Source organism: Muscardinus avellanarius (assembly GCF_963383645.1).
Source record: "Muscardinus avellanarius genome assembly, chromosome: 4".
Taxonomy (NCBI): Eukaryota; Metazoa; Chordata; class Mammalia; order Rodentia; family Gliridae; genus Muscardinus; species Muscardinus avellanarius.
In genome coordinates, this window is record NC_137789.1 from 69,879,716 (window position 1) to 69,900,976 (window position 21,261).

The 21,261-nt window shown below is 41.0% G+C and overlaps 1 protein-coding gene across 5 annotated transcripts in view; it reads left to right on the plus strand.

Annotated features, from left to right (window-relative positions):
* Positions 1 to 2,310: 2,310 nt before the first annotated feature.
* The window catches only part of ARFGEF1 (ARF guanine nucleotide exchange factor 1), a gene marked incomplete at both ends in the record, with an annotated part of 145,610 nt that continues 126,659 nt past the window's right edge, over positions 2,311 to 21,261 (plus strand). For all 5 annotated transcript variants that reach the window (XM_080694651.1, XM_080694654.1, XM_080694653.1 and 2 more), the window contains one exon: positions 2,311 to 2,434. In XM_080694651.1, the coding sequence (XP_080550777.1) occupies positions 2,311 to 2,434 (124 nt within the window). The remainder of the gene's footprint in view (positions 2,435 to 21,261) is intronic.

Genomic DNA, 21,261 nt, shown 5'->3' on the forward strand with positions numbered 1-21,261 from the left:
CAAGAGTAATTCAGAGTCCCAGACTCCTTCTGACTGGGTTCTGCCATCTTCGGCATATGGCCATAAAAGGGGAAAGAGCATGGAAGTCAGCCCAGGGAAGTTTTGTCTTGTTTGTAATGGGTTAAGCCTAATGGTTACATCAAACTTCAGGGGAGTCTGGAAAATGTAACACATCTCTGTACCCAGGGAGAATAAATGGATTTGGTCATTAGACAGTATTTTCAACAGTACAACAATAACATTATGAAGAAACAAAGATAAACCGGAAATGGAGCTTGTTCTCAAAAGGCTTATATAATTTATTTGAGCTACACAGAAATTGGTATAATGTATCAAGTAGGAGTGTAATGAATCTCTAAATTCCACGAATTTAGAGGTAGTCTTTAAAATACAAAGTTAATGAATTTGTGGATTTGTTTCTTAAAACAACCAAGTTTTAAAAACTAAGCTATCTGCCCTCTTTAATTCCAGGTCACCTTTAGTTTTTTTTTTTTTTGTTGTTGTTTGTTTGTTTTTGCTTTGTCTGGAATCTCATCGAGAGCTTCTGCATTCTTGGGTTTCGAAGGTTGCATTGGAACAAGTCCATAAAGCAATGTAATTGAAAAGAAGTGAGCAAGAGCCAGGCGTGGTGGCACACGCTTGTAATCTGAGCATTTGGAAGGCTGAGACAGGAGGATGGAGATTTGTGGACAGCCTCAGTTACATAATGTGGCCCTTTGCAACTCAGTGAGACTGTTTCAAAATAAAGAATAAAAAATAAGGCCAGGGATGTCGCTGTTCAGAGGTAGAATGATCCTGGGTTCAATTCCCAGTATTGGGAAAAAAAAAAAAAAAAAAAGGGAGAGACACATGTCCTAACAATTAAGGACCCGGCGTTGATTGATCTATACAGTAGTTTGGGATGTCACCATGAAAACTGTCTGCATATATCTTATGGCATTCTTTATAATTTTTGGCTCAGAAGAAAACACTGCACAAATTTGAATTCCTTGACACTGTAGCAGACACACGGTCGCGTGTGTTAATCTGTTTGTATCTAATACTTTTCCGTTTGTGAAACTGGTTTTCCGGTTCGGAACTGAATCCTAGTATTAAAGGTATAGAAAGAAAGAGCTCTTCTCATGGACCTCAAGTCAGAAGCATCCCCTTAAAGAGCCAATTCAAAAAAAAAAAAAAAAGTCAGTTCAGAAGGGACCGGTACTCCAGTATACCGACTCAATCCTACGGGGACGAAAACCGGAAACATTCCTGAGTCCTTGTCAATTGGCTTTAGCTTACTTTTCCCAAAACAGAACCCTTAAGGTAGTCAGAGGGCACGGTCTTGGGTAGCAAGTTCAAGCACCTGCGAACTAAATGCAAGAGTCCTGAAGGTGGGGGCGGAGGTCTCTCAAAGGGGCGAGGCCCCGCGGGGGGGGGGGTCTCGCGGAGACGGGCTCGCAGGGGGGTCTCGCGGGGAGGGGCTCAGGAGGAGGGCGGGGGTCTCGCGGGGAGGGTCTCGCGAGGGGCGGGGTCTCGCGGGGGGCGGGGGTCTCGCGGGGGTCTCTTGGGGGCGTCTCGCGGGGAGGGTCTCGCGAGGGGCGGGGTCTGGTGAGGGGCGGGGTCTCGCGAGGAGGGCGGGGTCTCGCGGGGGGCGGGGGTCTCGCGGGTGTCTCTCGGGGGCGTCTCGCGGGGAGGGGCTCGCGAGGGGCGGGGTCTCGCGAGGGGCGGGGTCTCGCGGGGAGGGTCTCGCGAGGGGCGGGGTCTCGCGGGTGTCTCTCGGGTGTCTCTCGGGGGCGTCTCGCGGGGAGGGGCTCGCGAGGGGCGGGGTCTCGCGAGGAGGGCGGGGTCTCACGGGGGCGGGGTCTCGAGAGGGGCGGGGTCTCTCGGGGGCGGGGGTCTCGCGGGTGTCTCTCGGGGGCGTCTCGCGGGGAGGGGCTCGCGAGGGGACGGGGTCTCGAGGGGGCGCGGGCGCCGCGGCCGCCACGCCCCACGCCGTGCCGGGAGCGCGCAGCCCCGCCGGCCGCCGTAGCCGCGGTCGGCCGCTCCCCGCGCCGCCTCCGCCCTCCCCGGCGCCGCGGCTCTGGGCGGGCAGCGCCGCGCCGCTTCCTCCTCTGCAGCCGTTCGGCCGCTGCGTGACGCGTCGTTTCCTCCCAACATGGCGGCCGGGGCAGGTCGGCGGTGATGGAGGCCAGTCCGCGGCCGCGGCGGGTGCGAGTCCCCACAGGAGCCAGGGCAGCCGCGCCGTCGCCGGGCCTCTGAGCGCCCCCGCCCCGGCCCGGGCCGCAGCCGGCGCCCCCCCGCCGCCCGCCCGCCGGGCCGCCCGCCGCGTCCATGCATGAGGGCAAGAAGACCAAGAACATGTTCCTGACCCGGGCCCTGGAGAAGATCCTGGCCGACAAGGAAGTGAAGAAGGCGCATCACTCCCAGCTGCGCAAAGCCTGCGAGGTGGCGCTAGGTGCGCTGGGGCCGGGCGGGGCGGCGTCCCGGAGCCGGCCTGGGCCGCCCGCCCGCCGGGGGCCGCGCTGGCCGGGGCCGGGGCCGGGGCCGGAGCGGGGCCGGGGCCGGGGTCGGAGCGGGGCCGGGGCCGGGGCCGGGGTCGGGGTCGGGGCCGGGGTCGCGGGCCCCGGGCTCGGCCGGGGAGGCCTGGAGGCCGGGCCGAGCGTGCGGACCGTATTCCAGGTCCTTTGTGATGAGGCGGAGGAGCTGTTGTTTATTAGCCTGGAAATCGAGGTGGGGCCGGCGTGTCAGGGTGGGGCGTGGGGAGGGTTCCGTCTCGGAATTGCCATAACTTTATCGTTTGGCGTGGCACTTTGGGAAGACAGGCTCAAGTTGGTCCCTTGTTGACAGTCGCGAGGAAAGGGGCTTGCGAGGGGCGGCGCGTCCCGACACCCCCGCCGCGGCCGGGAACGGTAGCGTCGTCCCTGGCGGGGCCCGACCTGGAAGAACAAGACCAGAGGTTACGGGTGGGGGCGGCAGCCTCAGAATAGGGAAGGTAAGAGGTGACTCGCAAAGGGAGAGTTTGGAAAATGAAAAAGACAATGACACCCACCAGCCACATGTCTGGACAGTGCAGCTGCTCTTAAGCGTCAGTTGTGATTTATAGTTGAGATGGAAGAGAACTAGTGTATTGAAGCCTGCAGCAGGGAAAAATCCAAACAATGCCGATAGCCAGGGCAGGCAGATAAGGAATTGTTAAAGGGAACCCGCTGCTAGATCGCATCTATTGAAGATGAAATCCTTAAGGAGAGACTAGAACATTTAACACAAAGATAAATTCCTGATGCATACACTTTTTATAGCAGTGGAAATAGATTAGGCTAAATTGGCAAGAAATGAAGCTTCTTAAATGAGCTCTTTTGGGGAGGGGTGTGCTTGAAGAGGAAAAAAATCCACAGAAACTCAAATGTATGCTGAAGTAAGGGGTTAAGACAACTGAAAAGCAATTTTGCCTTTTGATTATTAAAACAGACTATCATTTAACCTGTTATGACATGGTAAAGAGTTTCGCTTTTTTTCTGGATGCTTAAAATTGGTGATATGAAAAACATCGAAGAAATTTTAGTTGAAAAATTTTTGAATTTGTAGTACAGTGGGGTTAGGCATAGTTTTTTGCCTTCCTCTTTGATTGGAAGTTCCATTTTGTCATTCTTGTAGCTAACAAAAGACTCTTCTACGTATATGAGAAACAGTTCTGTAGTGGCAGAAATTGAATTTGTATCTGGGTCCTGGAAGGAATAATTATTAAATTGGAGTGGCACCAGGAAAGGAGTGATTTTAGGATTTTTAAAAGAATTGATGCATGTAGGTCCATGAGTAATTTGGCCAGATAAGGAATATAAGAGATTCAAATTAAAGTTTTAGTTGTTGAGAACTTAGATTTTTCATGTTAGAAAAATTTAATATTTTAATGTGTTAAATTATAAATATCAGCCAGGCATGGTGTTGCACATTTGTAATCCCAGTCCTTGGGAGGCTAAGACAGGAGAATTGCGCAGGTTTGAAACCAGGCTCGGCTACTGAGTGAGGCTACAGCAACTTAGTGAGACCCTGTTTTCAAATAAAATATAAAATTGGTCTGGGAGTGTAGCCCAGAGGTAGAAAGCCCCTGGGTTCCATGCCTAGTACCACACACACCCCCAAATTTATAAATATCTAAAGAAACAGCATATTGTATATCTGTGTATATTTTTCCTCTCTTCAAAATGCTAACATAAGTAGACATGTTCTAATGGAGCTCTCAAGGGAATGAAAGCCTGGAATCCCAGCGTTAAGTCCCAATTCTGTTACATTGCAGTGTTATTAAACCAGTTCTTGGGCTTTAATTTCCTTTTCTATAAAAAATATTGAACTTAATGATTGTATGGTCATATCCCTTCTAATGTGCCATGAATGTGAATGCCTTGTGCATTTGGTATTCTTGATTGGAGTCTTTAGAGGGCCTATCGCTCTCTAAATGGGTCCTTGCCATTTCTAGAGGTGGAAATTATTTAGTACTGTGTGTGCTAGCTGTACAATTGCCTATTCCAGATTTTGCAGTTTACTTTTTTTTTCTTTTTTCTTTTTTGGTGGTACTGGGGTTCCTGGACACCCTTCTACCTCTGGGCTACACTCCCAGACCTATTTTTATACTTTTTTTGTTTGGAAACAGGGTCTCTTAAGCCAGCGCATACGGCTGGCTTTGAACCTGTGCGATCCTCCTGTCTCCACCTCCCAAGCGCAGGGAGTACAAGCGTGCGCCGCCACGCCAGCTGCAGTTTACTTTTTCATCCCTTCCTAGTTAGCAGCTGATTTTGCAGGGACTAGGCAACAGGATACCATCTTAACATCTATAAATCATTTTTATATCCTGTAAAAGTTAACCTCTTACAAAGTAAAATCTCACTGTGCAGTCTCATAGTAGCTGATCCCTGGCGAACTGTTTCTTCTGTTTATTTATATTATTTTGTGGTACTGGGGTTAGAACCTAGGGACACATTACCTCTGAGCTACACTCCCAGCCCTATTTTTTATTCTTTAATTTTTTTTGGGGGGGTTGGTACTGGGGTTCCTGGAAGCCCTTCTACCTCCTGGCTACACTCCCAGACCTATTTTATTTTTGGAAACAGGGTCTCTTAAGCCAGTGCAGCTGGCTTCAAACCTGCGTCTCCACCTCCTAAGTGCTGGGATTACAAGCGTGCGCCACCACGCCTGGCCTTATTCTTTATTTTGAAACAAGGTCTCACTGAGTTCCAAAGGGCCAAAGTAGTAGCAGAGGCTGTCCTTGAACCAAGATCCTTCTGTCTCAGCACTCCAAATGCTGGGATTACAGGCGTGTACCACCATGCCTGGTGAACTGTTTTTTTCCTTCCATCTATGTTAGTTTCCTTCCACTTATCCACCTATATTATCATTCAAACATAAGTCCATAGGGGTTACACATTTTATTTTGTAGGAAGTATATCTTGCAGTAAGATATTATCCTCTAAAATATATGTTGATGCTAAAGTATTCTAGAACTCCTCATGATTGAGACATGGGCCTGGCCCACTTTGGTCTCTTAATAATCCATATGATCATCAAGCAGGATGGGAAGGCTAACTCGAGTGGCCTATTTTGGTCATTCATTTCATCTATAGATTGTGAGTAGATGGGGGTTAGATGGTGGAGGTACAGAGGTCACTTTGTGTCTTGTTATAACTCTTACAATTGTGCCTTTCTGGATATTCATTCTCTCAAGTATTATTGAGCACTACATGGAGTTGAAAGGAGATGGTCAGTAAACAAAAAAATACATATGTCAGATTTTCAACCTTATTGGGTTTTGCTTGAAAATTATGTGAGTAGATTTCAGAGCATTGATACCTGTATATCCATTAATAATTCATCTACTTTTTACAAAATGACTAGTTTAAAAAAAGTTTTCTGGGCTGGGCAAAGTGGCTCACATCTATAATCTCATGCTTGGGATGCTGAGTTAGAAGGATGCAGCCTCAGGAATTTAGTGAGAGCCTGCTTTAAGGTTTAAAAAAAAAAGGATGGGTGTGGTGGCACATGCTTGTAATTCCCTATTTGGAAGGCTGAGACAGGAGGATCACAGGTTTGAGGCCAGCCTCAGCAACTTGTGAGCCCCTCCACAACTTAGTGAGACCGTTTCAATAGGGCTGGGGGTATAGGTTGGAGGTAGAATGCCCTTGGGTTCAATCCTTAGCACTAAAAAAAATTAAAGAGCTGAGGGTGTAGCTCAGAGGTGGAATGCCCCTGGGTTTAATCCCCAGTACCCCTCAGTTTTTTTGTTTTTATATAAATAATGTCAAATTACAGATTATTATGTATTCTTAAGAGCACTATATGGATTAAAAAGTATAGCTTTTAGAAAATATTTTTAATTAAAATCTATTCTTAAAGATACTTCATAAAGACTTATTTTCACAAAAAGAAAAATAGATCTTTAAAAAGTATGAAAAGTTATTTAAACTTATTTCAAATTTTCTTACATGTCAGATTTTATTTTGAATATTGGTTAAAAAAAAAAAAAAAGGCCTCCCTGTTTTGTCCTTACAATTGCTTTGAAGCAGGTAGGCCCCAGAACAGCTCCAGGCCGCCCTCTCTTGGTACCTGTTCTACTACAGCTCTCTGCAGTGAACACTGAGCCCTGCAGAGTGAGGACGGCTAGGCTGCCCTAGCTTAGTCTGATCCACTCTTGCTCTGGAGAATCCTGAATTAAAAATAGTCTGGCCATCTGCTGGCAGATGAGACAACAGCTGAGCTATTTTTAGTTTCAAAGAATTTAGGATTGTTATGGGATTGGGCTTGAAGAGCATTGTTTGTCTCTTGGGGAGGGTGCAGTTGGGATATTCCAGTCAGCCCTTTAAGTTTCAGGAGTTTCCTAGATGCTAGGAGCTGTGACTAGTTGAGCTTTTGTCTTCTGACTTCAGGTATTTATGAAGATATTCTACAGATATTAGAATAAGAGAGTTCAAAGTTGAAAAGAGGCACTGATACAAAGCAGGAGTGAAAGGGGCGGTCAGAAGAAGGATTTAAAGGAAAGAGAGAGAGAGCAGGTCTTATTGGTGTACACTTGTAATCCCAGTACTCCGGAGGCTGAGACCAGAGAGGCACAGGTTCATGGCCAGCCTGGGCAACTTGAGGCCCTCTACAACTTAGACCCAGTTTCAAAATAAAAGTAAAAAGGGTTATAACTCAGAGCTAGAACACCCTTGAGTTGAATCCTCAGCATCAAAGTGAAAGAATAAAATAAATAGAAGGTAGGCTTGTAAAAGCTGTAAAGGGGGTGGGGGGGAGGTTTCCTTCAGGGATATGGGAGAATGATGGAGAAAATTGTTTCAGAAGTAATTTTTACCTCAGAGAGGGTATGGATTTATTTTATTTATTTGCTTGGTATTGGATATTGAACCTAGGGGCATTCTACCTCTGAGGTACACCCCAAATCCTTTTTACTTTTCTTTGTTTTGAAACATTCTCACTAGGTTGCTATGCGTTTCACTAAGATGCTGAGGCTGGTCTTGAACCTCTGATTCCCCTGTCAAACCTCTCAAATGCTGGGGTTACAGGTGTGTGTCACCACATTTGGCTGGTATGGATTTATGTTATCATATTATAAATAGACACTACTGACTTAAATTTCTTATAGTACTAGTCTGGTGACATTATTAATTTCTGTCAGTCTTTACCATTTACAAGAAATGAAGTATCCCCAAATAATATCCCACAGACATTGAACACTTTAATTATAGCTTAAATCAATTTGCAAGTCTCAAATCCTTCCTTGATACCTGAAGTAAAAAATGTTTTTAGTAAGTCAGACTTGCCTGAGTTTTGAGATGGCTAGGGAAGAAAAATATAATTAATGAAATGACTAAAAGAGATTTTGGTGTTTTTTTTTTTTTATGGTACTGGGGTTCCTGGAAGCCCTTCTACCTACGGGCTATACGCCCAGACCTATTTTTACATTTTTATTTGGAAACAGGGTCTCCTAAGCCAGCACCGGGCTGGCTTCGAACCTGCACGATCCTCCTGTCTCTGCCTCCCAAGTGCGGGGATTATAAGCGTGCACCACCACACCTGGCTCTTAGGGAAGCTCTTTGAAAAAATTGAGTTAAAAAAATAGATTATAGTATATAATCTGTTTCTATTTTGGAAATTTACAGTGCACATGAAAAATGTTAAGATTCTGAAATGTCCTGTAAGGAAGAAACCTGTCCAATTTTCTTAGTTTTTCCTGTTACTTGGCCCCTTTTCAGTCTATAAATGTAGTTTACAGATACATTGTTCCATTGTTACTTTGGGACAGTGTTTAAGGGGAAAGACAGTAAATACACAGTAGCCCTAACTATTGAGATCATTGTTCAGAATAGTCATGTGTTTGGGGAAAGCATTAGTCCTTTTGGCAGTATGGGAAAGAAAAAAATCAGAAATAAGGAGCAATTGGGATGATCCAGATTGGAAGATACATTTTGCTAACTGGTTTTTTTTTTTTTTTTTCTTACTCCATCTAGTGGCAGGTAACTAGTTTGTCTCTTCTTATAAGGTTTAACTTCAGAGGAAATTGTGAATGGGAAATAATTTAGGGAAATATTTGTCATAATAGCCTTCACAAAATGTGGAGGAGGAGTGGGGGTATTTGAAAATGAAATGTACATGAATAAATTGTTATTGCCATTCAAACTAGATATAGTCTTTCTGGGTGCAATGGTACATGTCTGTAGTTTCAGGTACTTCCAGAGGCTGAATCGGGGAGGATTACTTGAGAGTTGGAATTCTAGACCAGCTTGGGCAATATAGCAAGGCTCCGCTTAAAAAAGCTAGTTATATTCTTCATTCAGCTATTGAAGGAATCTGTTGTGTTTCAGGTACTGCTCCAGTGCTGGTCCTGTAGCAGTGAACCAAACATACTTTCATGAAACGTTATGTTCCAGTGGGTGAAGGTGACAAAACCCGCAAACTAGCATATATCATAATTTCAGATTGTTATATGAAGAAGTAGTTCAACAGGGTAAAGGGAAGGCTGGGAGTGCCACTTTAGATAGGGTTGTCAGGAAAGACCTCTCTGAAGTAACATATGAGGAAAGAAGTTATGTGGTGAGGGATTCGGCCTATAAGTACCTGGATGAAGCAGAAATGGAACAAAAGAGATCAATGTGTGTTTGGTATATGTGTTTTTGCAGTACTGGGGATAGAACCCAGGGGCATTCTGCCTTTGTGCAACACCTCCAGCCCTATTTTTTTTCTTTATTTTGAAACAGGGTCTCACTGAGTTGCAAAGGGTCTCACTAAGTAGCTGAGGCTGTCCACGAACTGAGATCCTCCAGTCTCAGCCTCCCAAATGTTGGGATTACAAGCGTGTGCCACCACACCCGGCTCTATTTGGTGTATTTTCAAGATGCAAGGAGTTTGCATGGCTAGGGCAGAGGAAAGCTGATTATTATAACTGGGGGCAAACCTCTGCAGAGTTTTGAATAGGGGAGTAACAGCACAGTTCCATTTTTAAAGGCCCACTCTAGCCCAAGATGATGGAGACTTAGACAAGGCTGTTGGTAGTGGAAGGTGTGAAAATTTTTGATATTGGGATATATTGTGAAAAAGTTGATAGAATTTTCTAATAGGTTGTTTTGAGTGACAAAGAGGATGACATTCAGTTTGTAGCTAGAGCTGTAGGGTAGTTGGAGATAGCATACACCTCAGTAGAGATAGCATACACGTCAATGGGGAAAACAAGGAGAGAAAATGTGGGAAATAGGGTTTTATGCAATAAAATATTTTTACCCGGTGTTTACATGTATTTTACATTTTATTACTGATAGGATTTCCTGATGGTATAATAGTTAACAGTATAATTTTTTTCCCAAGAAAAGGACACTAAAACCTATATTTTCTGCTGAGAATGATACAGAACAATTTTAAATTTGAGTTGTCAGATGCCCCTCCCCCCTTGAAGAGAATGAGCCTTTTACTTGTCTGATTTATTTCTGAAACACGATCTTTGCGGATGTAATTAGTTAAGGATCTCAATATGAAATGGTCTTGGATTAGAGTGGGCCCTAAGTCTAATGACTGTTATTGAAAGTCATGTGAAAGTAGAAGTGGCGATTGGAGTTAGGTTGCTGCAAGCCAAGTGATGCCAGAAGCCACCAGAAGCTAGGAAGAGGCAGGGAAGGATTTTTCCCTTGAGCCTTAAGAGGTAGTGTGGCTCTGGCTTCCAGAACTGAGAGTAAATTTATTTTGCATTAGGTTTTATGGTTATTTGTTTAGTCAGCCTTAGGAAACTAAGAAGTTCTCTTTTCCCTAACCTTTCACATCTAGTTCATTTATTTGAGCTTCCATTTATAGAGTATACAAATACATGTTTATACATGTATAATCAAATACTATCTTTGGCTCATAAAAGTATATAAAAGTATATAAAAAAGTATAAAGGTCAAGCACTTTATTTTTTTATTTTGGTGCTGGAATTGAACCCAGGCCAGACATTTAAGACTGAGGAGAATCACTATGGTCTTTATTCAGTCTGTTTACATTTATAGTCCTAGTATATATTTTCAACCAAGAAGATAACCTTATCTCTGTTAACTTTTGGTGCTCTTTTTTGCAATACTGTGATAGAACCCAGGCCTCATACGTGCTAAGCAAGTGGTCTGTCACTGAGCTATGCCCCAACTGCTACTGACTTTTTTTAAAAAACTTTATTGAGGTATAACTTTCTGTGAAAATTACCAATTTAAAGTAAGGATTTTTAGCAAATTTACTTAATTGTTGCAACATTGCCAAATTCAGTTTTAGAACATTTTCATCACCCCAATATGATACTGAGTGCCTATTTATAGATAATTCTTGTAACTCCCAATTCCAGGCATTACTTTCCTAAGGCTGCCTAAACAAATAACCATAAACCTAAAGCAAAGAAATTAACTCTCAGTTCTGGAGGCCACAGCCTCTTACCTCTTAAGACTCAAGGGATGAATCCTTCCCCTGCCTCTTCCTAGCTTCTGGTATTACTTGGCTTGTGGCAGCCTAACTTCCACAACAAAACAAATGCAAGAAATTTCCAGAAAGGATTTCGAGGGTTCTTTTCCTCCTTCTTTTTAAATACATATAGCACTAAATATATGTGAATGCATAGAAAACAGAGAGTATATATCAGAGTATTAAATACAAACTGGAGCTGTGCTTGAGGAAAAAAAAAAAAGAACTGGTACTTTCTTTTACTCTATTATTTTAGTGCACGTGTGTGTGTGTGTGTGTGTGTGTGTGTGTGTGTGTGTGTTTTACAGTGATAAGGTATTTTTTTAACCTCTAACTTAAAAGTACTCCTCTAGTGCAAAGCAAGAAATAATTTAGCTGAGAGCCGGACATGATAGTGCACGCTTGTAATCCCAGCATTCGGGAGGCTGAGACCAGAGGATCATGGTTTGCGGACAGCCTCAGCTACTAAGTGAGGCTCTTCTGAGTGAGACCCTGTTTCAAACTAAAGAATTTAAAAAAAAAAAAAAGGACTGGGAGTGTAGCTTGGAGGTAGAATGCCCCTGGGTTCCATCCCCAGTACCCCCCCAAAAAAAATTTAGCTGAGAATAACAATAAAAATTACCATAATTTATTGGCAAAGTCTCAGTAGTATAGAAGAGAAAGAAAAAGAAAAAGGGGAAAGGAAGAACAGGTAGATATCAGAAGTGGTGGCAGCAACAATAAGCAGCATAGGAGACCAGGTGAGATGGGCCCTATGAGCTGGCCTCAGGGGCATCCTGTGCTCACTGCTCTGGATCCAGGACCAGGAACACTCACTTACAGTAATGGCTTTCCCTGCCTTACCTGACTTAACCCTCTTTACAGAGGTAGGTGACTTGTTGAAGGGCACGGGGCTAGACAGCACATGTTGTACATGTATCAATACTTTATTTGTATTGATGAATAGTATTTCATGTCTGTCCCTTATCTGAAATACTAGAGACCAAAAGTATTTCAGATTGCACAGATTTTTAAATTATGGAACATTTGCATAGACTTCACTGGTTGAATATTTCTTTTTTGTTCTTCTTTGTGGAATTGAGGATTGGACCCAGGGACATTCTACCTCCAAGTTACACCACAAGCCCTATTTTTTATTTTTGAAACAGGTCTCAGTTATGTAGGGCCTCACTAAGTAGCTGAAACTATTTACAAACCTGCTTATCCTTCTATCTCAGCTTCGCAAGCACTGAGATTACAAGCATGCACTACCATACCATACCCGGTTTACTGGTTGGACATTTCTAATCCCAAAATCTGAAATGCTGTCTTGGGACTTTCACAATGCTTGCTTTTTGGCTTAATGTGGCAGTCCTGACCTGTGCCCTTATTCACCATACTAAATATCTGTAGCAGGTTACAAAAAGGAAAAGGACAAAACTCCCGACAGGCAAAGAAACAACACAGAAAAATATAGCTCTCCACATTTGAGTCAATCTTTTTAAAATTATTATTATTTTTATGGTACTTGAGATCGATCCCAGGGATGCTCTACTTCTGAGCTATACCCCCAGCCCTATTTTTTTTTTTTTTTGAGGGTCTGGGGATGGAATCCAGGGGTATTCTACCTTTGAGCTACACCCCCTGCCCTATTTTTTTTTTTAATTCTTTATTTTGAAACAGGGTCTCACTAAGTTGGGGAGGGCCTCACTATGTAGCTGAGGTTGTCCACGAACCACGATCCTCTGGTCTCAGCCTCCAGAATGCTGGGATTATAAGCACACACCACCACTTCCAGCTCCCAGCCCTATTTTTTATAGGGCTAGGAAATTTGAAACATAATATCACTAAATTACTAAGGCTGGTCTCAAACCTGCAATCCTCCTATCACAGCTTCCTAACTCCTATGATTTCAGGGGTCCATACCAGGCTTTGAGTCAATTTTAAGGGTATTCTGTTTGATCACAATGGAATACCTGATTTCATCATACAAGTATTATTTTAATTCTGTGTTGTAAGTAAGTGAAGCAAATTTTGGATATTCTCATCTCGTGTATCTTTTTAAGATTTTCTAAAAATCTAAAAAAAAACTCTGAAGTTTTGATAATTTAAGTGAATTGGAAATTTCAGCTGTTCTGTAACTTTCCCAGGATTCTGGATAAAATACTTTTTATTGTACTTGTTTTTTTTTTTTTTTTTTTTTGCATTACTGGGCCTGGAACCAGGGACATTCTACCTCTGAGCTACATCCTCAGACCTACTTTTTATTCTTTATTTTGAAACAAGGTCTCACTACATTGTGGAGGGCTCACTAAGTAGCTGAGGCCATCTGCAAACTGCAGTCCTCCTGTCTCAGCCTCTCCAGTACTGGGATTACAAGCCTTTTGCCACCACTCCCGACTATACTTGTATTCCTAATCTCCTAAAAATACTGTGTGTGTGTGTGTGTGTGTGTGTGTGTGTGTGTGTGTGCGCGCGCGCGCACACACAAACACACACACACACACACACACACATGCTCTTTTCTGGGGATAGGACCCAGGGGAATTGTACCTCTGAGCTATATCCTCAGCCCTATTTTTTATTCTTTATTTTGAAACAAGGTCTCACCAAGTTGCAGAGGGCCTCACTTAAGTACCTGAGGCTGTCAATGAACCTGTAGTCTTCCTGTCTCAGCCTCCCAAGTACTGGGATTACAAGAGTGGGCCACCACTCCCAGCTCTAAAAATACTCTTGCTTGCTTTTTATCTTAATATTTTATAGCATTTAAAATAAAAATATTAAAAAATTACAAATAAGACTTTGTTGCCTAAAAATAACTGTCTCAGTGTTTTTTCTACCAGTATATAAATGTAATTATTGCATAATTGTCATTATTTTCATTTTTCCCTTTCATCAATATTTCATTTGTATTTTCTATTATCTATGTTGTGTTCTTATTTAGCCTATTAGTACTGTTATTTAAGTGATTTTTAGTATGAAGACATTTACATTTAAATTCTATCCAGATTCTTTTTATTAATTCTTGTAAAATCAATTGAATGTTACATATGCAGAACTCTTTAAAATAAACCCTTAAAGGTAGGTGTGGTGACACAGGCCTGCAATCCTAGTACTTGATTACAGATTCAATGCCAGCCTTAGCATTTTTGCAAGACCCTGTTCCAAAATCAGTTGGTTAGAGTATGGACACTCACAGTTCTTATTGCATTTGTTATGTTTGCAATAGACATCCTATACCTGTGCTAGGTGCAAGTGTATAGCAGAGTTCTAAGGAAAACATGAAAGAGTATTTGCCTTTTTTTTTTTAGATTTGCTGGTTTTGATCCATTTCTCATCTTTTGCTTTTTGCTTTTTTTTTTTTTTTTTCTGTTGTAAAAGTAAGACAAGCCAGGTGTAGTGGCCTTTGCCTGTAATCCCAGTATTTGGGAGGCTGAGATAGGAGGATCAAAGCCAGCCTCAGCAACTTAGCCTGTCAGCAACCTAGCAAGACCCTGTTTCAAAATTAATAATAATAATAATAATAATAATAATAATAATGATGATGATAAGGCTGGGGTTGCCCCTGGGCTAAATGCCCAGTACCACAGAACAACAACAAAAGGTATGACAAAAAGTCTTCTAATAGCTATACTTTTTCTTTCTATTCTAGATTTTCATACTTTTTTCTTGAGATTTATTAAAGTATGTTCTAGTCTGTCTGGGCTGCTATAACAAAATATCATAAACGGGATGGCTTAGAAACAAATACTTATTTATCATAGTTCTGGGGACTGGAGGTTAAAGCTCCTCCCTATCTGGTGAGGTACAGTCTTATGGACAGCACCCTCTAGTTGTGTTCTTACCTGGTGGAAGAAACAAAGTTCTCTTAGGGTGTAGTGCCACACATCTGTAGTCCCAGTAATCTGGAGGCTGAGACAGGAAGATTGCAGGTTTGAGACCATACTCAGCAATTTAGCGAGACCATATTTCAAGATAAAAAAAAAAAAGAACTTAAAAAAGAGCACTATACCCAATTGTGCGGACTCCTCATAATCTAGTTACCTTTCATAGGCCCCAGCTTTTGAGGATTAGGTTTCAATATGTGAATTTGGGCAGGACACTGTCATTCACACCCTAGCAGGGTAGAATATGAGGTGTGTATTTAACGTGTTCATTAGCTTATTTATCCTCTCTGCATCGACAGGTTAGCTGCAGTTATTAGTTTTCAGTTTATTTTAGCATAGTATCTAGCATAGTATCTGGGAGGACTGCTGAGTCTTCCATGTCTTTTTTTTTTTTTAATAATAATACTGCTTTCTTACGGGGTATGTTGGTGCATACCTGTAATCCTAGTTCTTAGGCACCTGAGACAGGAAGATTTCAGGCTTGAAGCAAGTAGTGAGACTATTAGCAACTTAGTGAGACCCTACTTCAAAGACAAATAAAAAATATATATATGGTTGGGTGTGGTGGTATATGGCTGCAATCCCAGTACTTGGGAAGCTGAGACTGGGGAATTGCAGGTTTGAGTCTAGCCTTAGCGATTTAAGTGAGGCCATCTGCAACTTAGACCCTATCTCAAACTAAAAACTAAATATAAATAAATAAAAGGGCTGGGGGAATAGATCACAGGTAAAATGCCTTTGGGTTCAATCTGCACCAAGAGAAAAATAAATACATACATACATAAATAAGAACTAGGGGTATAGCTTAGAGGTAGAATGCCCTAGATTCAATCCCTAGTACCACAAAACAAACAAAAACTATATAAGAAAACTATATATGATTCTACATACAAGTAGTTTTCCGTTCTACTTTTTTTTTTTTTTTTTTTTTTTTTTTTTTTTTTGCAGGTCTGGGTATGGAACCCAGGGGCATTTGACCTCCGAGCTACACCCCCTGCCCTATTTTTTGTTCTTTACTTTGAAACCGGGTCTCACTGAGTTGCAGAGGGCCTCACCAAGTAGCTGAGGCTGTCTGGGAACTGCGATCCTCCAGGTCTCAGCCTCCCAAATGCTGGAATTACAAGTGTGCGCCACCATGCCCAGCTTTCTATTCTACATTTATAAAAACATTAACAATTATTGGTTATAATTAAGATATCTTTCATCAGTTTGCTTGACTAAACTTACTTTTTTATTTTTTTATTTTGTGGCACTGGGGATTGAACCCAGGGGCAGTTTGTTTGGAAACAGGGTCTTGCTAGTTTGATGAGAATCTCACTACTTGCTGAGACTGTCCTTCAACCTGTGATCCCCCAAGTACTGGGATTGCAGGTGTGGGGCACCTTGACCAGCTTTGTTGATTTAGTAAATTAATGTCACCGAATATTTTGTGTAAGACAGTCACAATTGGTTCTCTGGAAGTGTATAAGAAAATCAAACATCTGAGTTTGGAAATTAAATATTATCAAGAATGATTTTCAATTCTTTCAAAGTTTTTAATTTTTTCTTGGTGCTGTGGCATAGGCCTGCAATCCCAGCTACTTGGGAGGCTGAGGCAGGAGGATTATATTTTGAGGCTACCCTGGGTCATCATAGCAAGACCCTGCCTCAAAGAAATGTTTCGTTCAAATTCTTATTTGTATTCTGAAAATTTCACGAAAAACAATTATCCCAGTATTTTTCAAAATTCTTATTTTTATTCTGAAGATTTCATGAAAAACTGCTTTCTTGAAATCAGTTAACTAAAATTTGTTCATTCCATTATAACTTGATTACAACTTTAGTCCAGGGTTGAGTTGATGAACTTGTATTTTCCTTCTCTTCCACAACCATTAGTAAATTTCTCAGAAACCTCTCATATTACAGTATTCTCACATTTACTTGCATTTATTTCTACCTCTTTTAAAATGCAGATAAATCTTTGGGAATATTAAGCATAGTATTTACTCATGTTGTCCTTTGGTTTCTGGAGAATGCTTTCTTTGTATGTAAGACCCCTGCTGAGGGGAGACCCTCAATCAACCTCGGGATAATCGAGGTCAAGTACCACGAGAGACTACGTCCTTGATGCAATGAGCAAACAAAGGTTTATTAAGGAGCCAGTGCACTGGGGCCGACTCGTATAGGAGTTCGGCCCCGAGCCACTGAAACTGAGGGTATTTATAGGGAAAAGACCATTAGTTAGGGGGTTTTGGGCTAAATTGCATGCGTTTACAGAAAATTACAGAATCATTTGAAAAGTACATTCTGTAGTCAAGTGTTAGATAAAATACCAGGTGCAGTCAGTAAGCTCCCGGGTCAAGGCGCTCTGGCCCAGACAGTATAGATAAGATGGGGTGGGCTTATCGAATATCTTAACATTCCTAAGCTGTAAGCTGCAGTAAAATATACTTTTTCTTTTTAACTATTAGCTGGCTGTTTTAACTATTAGCTAGCTGCTAGGGGCTTATGATTTTTCTTCTAAATGGAGCCTTTCAGAAACAGGGTCTCACTGAGTTACTAAGTAGCTGTTGAGTTACTAAGTAGCTGAGGCTAGCTGCAAACTGAGCTTCTCCAGTCTCAGCCTCCCAAGTGCTGGGATTACAAGTATGCACCACTACACCCAGCTTGGAGAATGCTTTCTTGCTTCCAGATATTCTGGCCTTGCCTAACTGAGAAAATGAGAAATTTTAAATAATGAATGGTTTTGGAACATGGATAATTATAGGACAGGACAGGACTGGAAGAGGCCTGAGGGAAGCTCCCAATATATTAACAAAGATAGCATAAAGTTGTAGGTGAGAGGAAGGATATGAAGGAGCAGAAAGGTGAGATGAGAAAGTATTAAAAAAAAAAAACCTTCTTTACTTTGCACATAGAAACAGTGTATATTAATTAGCATGTTAGCACTCATCCTAACTTGATAGCTTATTTTGTATATGTGTGTGGGGGGGTGGGGCCTGATAATTGTTTTCTACTGAAAAAGCAAATTTATTGATTTGCCTCTATGGCTTATTGAGACAACCTTAAAAACATAGATTTTTATATATTAAATTTTGTTATTATGAATTCTGGTTTGACCATAGAGTTAAAAAAAAAAAAACAATTTAAAAACTCTGCATGGTGACATATACCTGTAATCTCAGCTACTCAGGGTACTGAGGCAAGAAAAATTAGAGGATGGCCTCAGCAATTAGTAAGACCTTGTCTAAAAAAATAAAGAGCTGGGAATGTAGCTCAATGGTAAAGGAGTCCTTGGATTCAATCCCCGATACCAGGTGGGGAGTGGGGCACAGTGAAAAGACTGATTAGTCTTTGTTATTTTATTTAACAAATAGTTATTGAATGCCTTCAGTGTGTCTCACAATTATATTAGATACTAGGGAAGCTTGGGAGCATTCATACATGGTTTCTGATTTTAAGGAGTTGATACTCTCCTGGGGAAGGAAGAGGTGACAGATTTATAATAAGTAGATGTTTTAAGTGGGTACTGGGTAGACATATGTGAAATTGATGGAAACCCAAAGGAAGAATCCATCAATTCTTTCCAGGAGGAGTAATGAGGTAGGGTTATGAGTCAGGAACAATTTTGTAGAGGAATCATCTTAGACCTTATCCTTGAACATTTGACAGATGAATGTGCTGTAGGAGAACATTATAAGTAGAACTGTTTGCTTGAACATACGAGAAACCACAGCTGCACGCTGGGAACTGCAGGAAGTTCTATATGACTGTGAGATATATTCTGGGGAGAAAAATTAGGGGCAGATCATTGAAGACTTTTTATGCCATGCTAAGGAATTTTGATTTTTTTTTTGTGTGTGTGTGGGTCTGGGGATGGAACCCAGGGGCATTCAACCCCTGAACTACACCCCCTGCCCAATTTTTTATTGTTTTATTTTGAAACCAGGTCTCACTAAGTTGCAGAGGTCCTCACTAAGTAGCTGAGGCTGTCCACGAATCGTGATCCTCCCGTCTCAGCCTCCCGAATGCTGGGATTACAAGCATGCGTCACCACGCCCAGCTTGACTTTTTCTTAAGGGTAAGATGCCAAGCAAAGTAGTAGAATGATGTTGCATTCCATAAAATTATATTGGCATAAATAGATTGCTGGGATTCAGAATTTCGGGCAGTGAGAACATTATATTAATAAATTGTTACCATAACTGACTTGAAGAAGCAAGGACTTGAACCTGAAGCAAGTGAAATATGGAAATATGAGATATGGAAAGCATAGATCTCAGCAAAAACTAGGGCTTTATAACTGAGTGTGAGGAAGGAAGGAAAGCAAGGTATGTAGAGTAATTGTGAGATGATGATGATGATGATGATGATGATGATGATGATACTGGGGGTGGAACCTGGAATCATTGAACCTCCAAGCTACACCCCCAGCCCTATTTTTTAAATCTTTTTATTTTTTGAAACCGGGTCTCACTGAGTTGCGAAGGGCCTTGCTAAGTAGCTGAGGCTGTACAGGGAACCATGATCATCATGTTTGGTAGTTCTTAAACTATGAATTCATTGACTTTAGTAGTTATAGAACTATATAGAGTATTTCAGATTGGGAGAACCATGGTAGTTTGTCTTCTTGAGGAAATTGGTCCATTCATCTGAGTTCACAAATTTATGTATATAAATTGTTTGCACCCAGCTTTTTTGATGTCTGCACTGTGTGATATGATATTTCAAAACAGTAGTTGACCCTTACCTGAGGTTTTGTTTCAGTTTCAGATATCAATGGTTAGATGCAGTCCAAAAGGATTAAGTTGATTTGAATTTAAAATTTAATGTCTTTTTTTCTGTGTGTATGGTACTGGGGATGGAACCCAGGGGCTTTCTACTTCTGGGCTACACTCTCAAACCTATTTTATATTTTGTTTGGAAACAGGGTCTCACTAAGTTGCTGAGAGCATAAGTAGCTGAAGCTGGCTTTGAACTTGCGTGACCCTCTTGTCTCAGCCTCCCAAATACTGGGATTACAAGCGTGCACCACCACACTCAGTGTGAATTTAAAGTTTAAATCTTATATTCTCCCAATTCATCCCACTGAGGATGTGGTGCATCACCCCTTTGTCTAACATATCTATACTGTATGCTTCCCACCCATTAGCCACTTAGTAGCTATCTCAGGTACCAGATCAAGTGTCACAGTATTTTAGTGCTTTTGTCATAATAATGGCCCCAAAATCAATATGCTTGCAGTTCAGATGTGCTGAAGAGACACCATAAAGTGGTTTTTTTAATGAAAGATGAAAATTCTTGATTTAATAAGGAAAGAAAAAATTGTATGTTAAGGTTGCTTAGGTCTGTAGTAAGAATGAATTTTGTATCAATAAATTTGTGAAAAAGAAAAAGAAACGTGTACTAGTTTTGGTATTGCACCTCAGACTACAAAAGTTACTGTCATAATATGTGTTAAGTACTTAAGATTGAAAAGGCATTACATTTGTATATGTATATATAGGTAAAAACATACTGTTTGTAGGATTAGGTACCATCCACAATTTCGGGCATCTATTGGGTCTTGGAATGCGACTCTTATGGATATGGAGATACTATTATAGTTGGTTTATGTTTTTAAATTTTAGTTTGTCATGCTTTTATTTTTTCATTCTTGTACTTAGGTCTTTTGTATTTAATGAAAAGTTGATAATGTTATAGCTAAGTCTGTTTTTCTTTCCTTTGACTTTTTTCCTGCTGCTGTTTGGCCTCCTCAAAAGTTTTAGAATTTTATTTTTTCTGTGGAGTTTTTTTTAGTGTATCTATTTATATATACATATATATAGTTATAGATATAGATATAGATATAGATATATAAATATTTAATTTTTTTAGTGGTTGTGCTAAACATTACGTTATCCATAAGTAACTTATCACAGTATACTGATGATAGGATTTTACAAATTTGAGTGAATGGAAGAAACTTTATCTCTATTTAATAGGTCCCTTTATCTTCCCACTTAGTATTGTCTTAAATATTTCAACATACATGAAGAACCACAAATGACTTCAAATCTATTTTTGCTTCAAATGTATAACATTTACTTCAAATGTATAACATAATTTAGAAAACACAAGAGAAAGATAAGAGTTATATTTCTTTACATCTTTACACTTGCCATTCTTTTCAATGTTTACTCTAATTACTTCTATTCAACTTTGTAATAAACATGAGAGGGAGAAACAGAAGAGTAGAATAGAGTAGAAACCGAGTAGAAACAGAAGCATGCAGATTGGAAAATCTTCTTCTACAGATGACAAGATTATCTAAATCCCAAAAAATATTGATGGAAAAAAATTTCTTAAAACCAAGAAGTGACTTTATAAAGGTCACAACATGCAAATAATCATGTCTATACATTAGTAATGAATAAATAAAAGCCAAAGGATTAAAACACTAATATTTATAATAGTACCCCAAAATTAAAAATTTAAG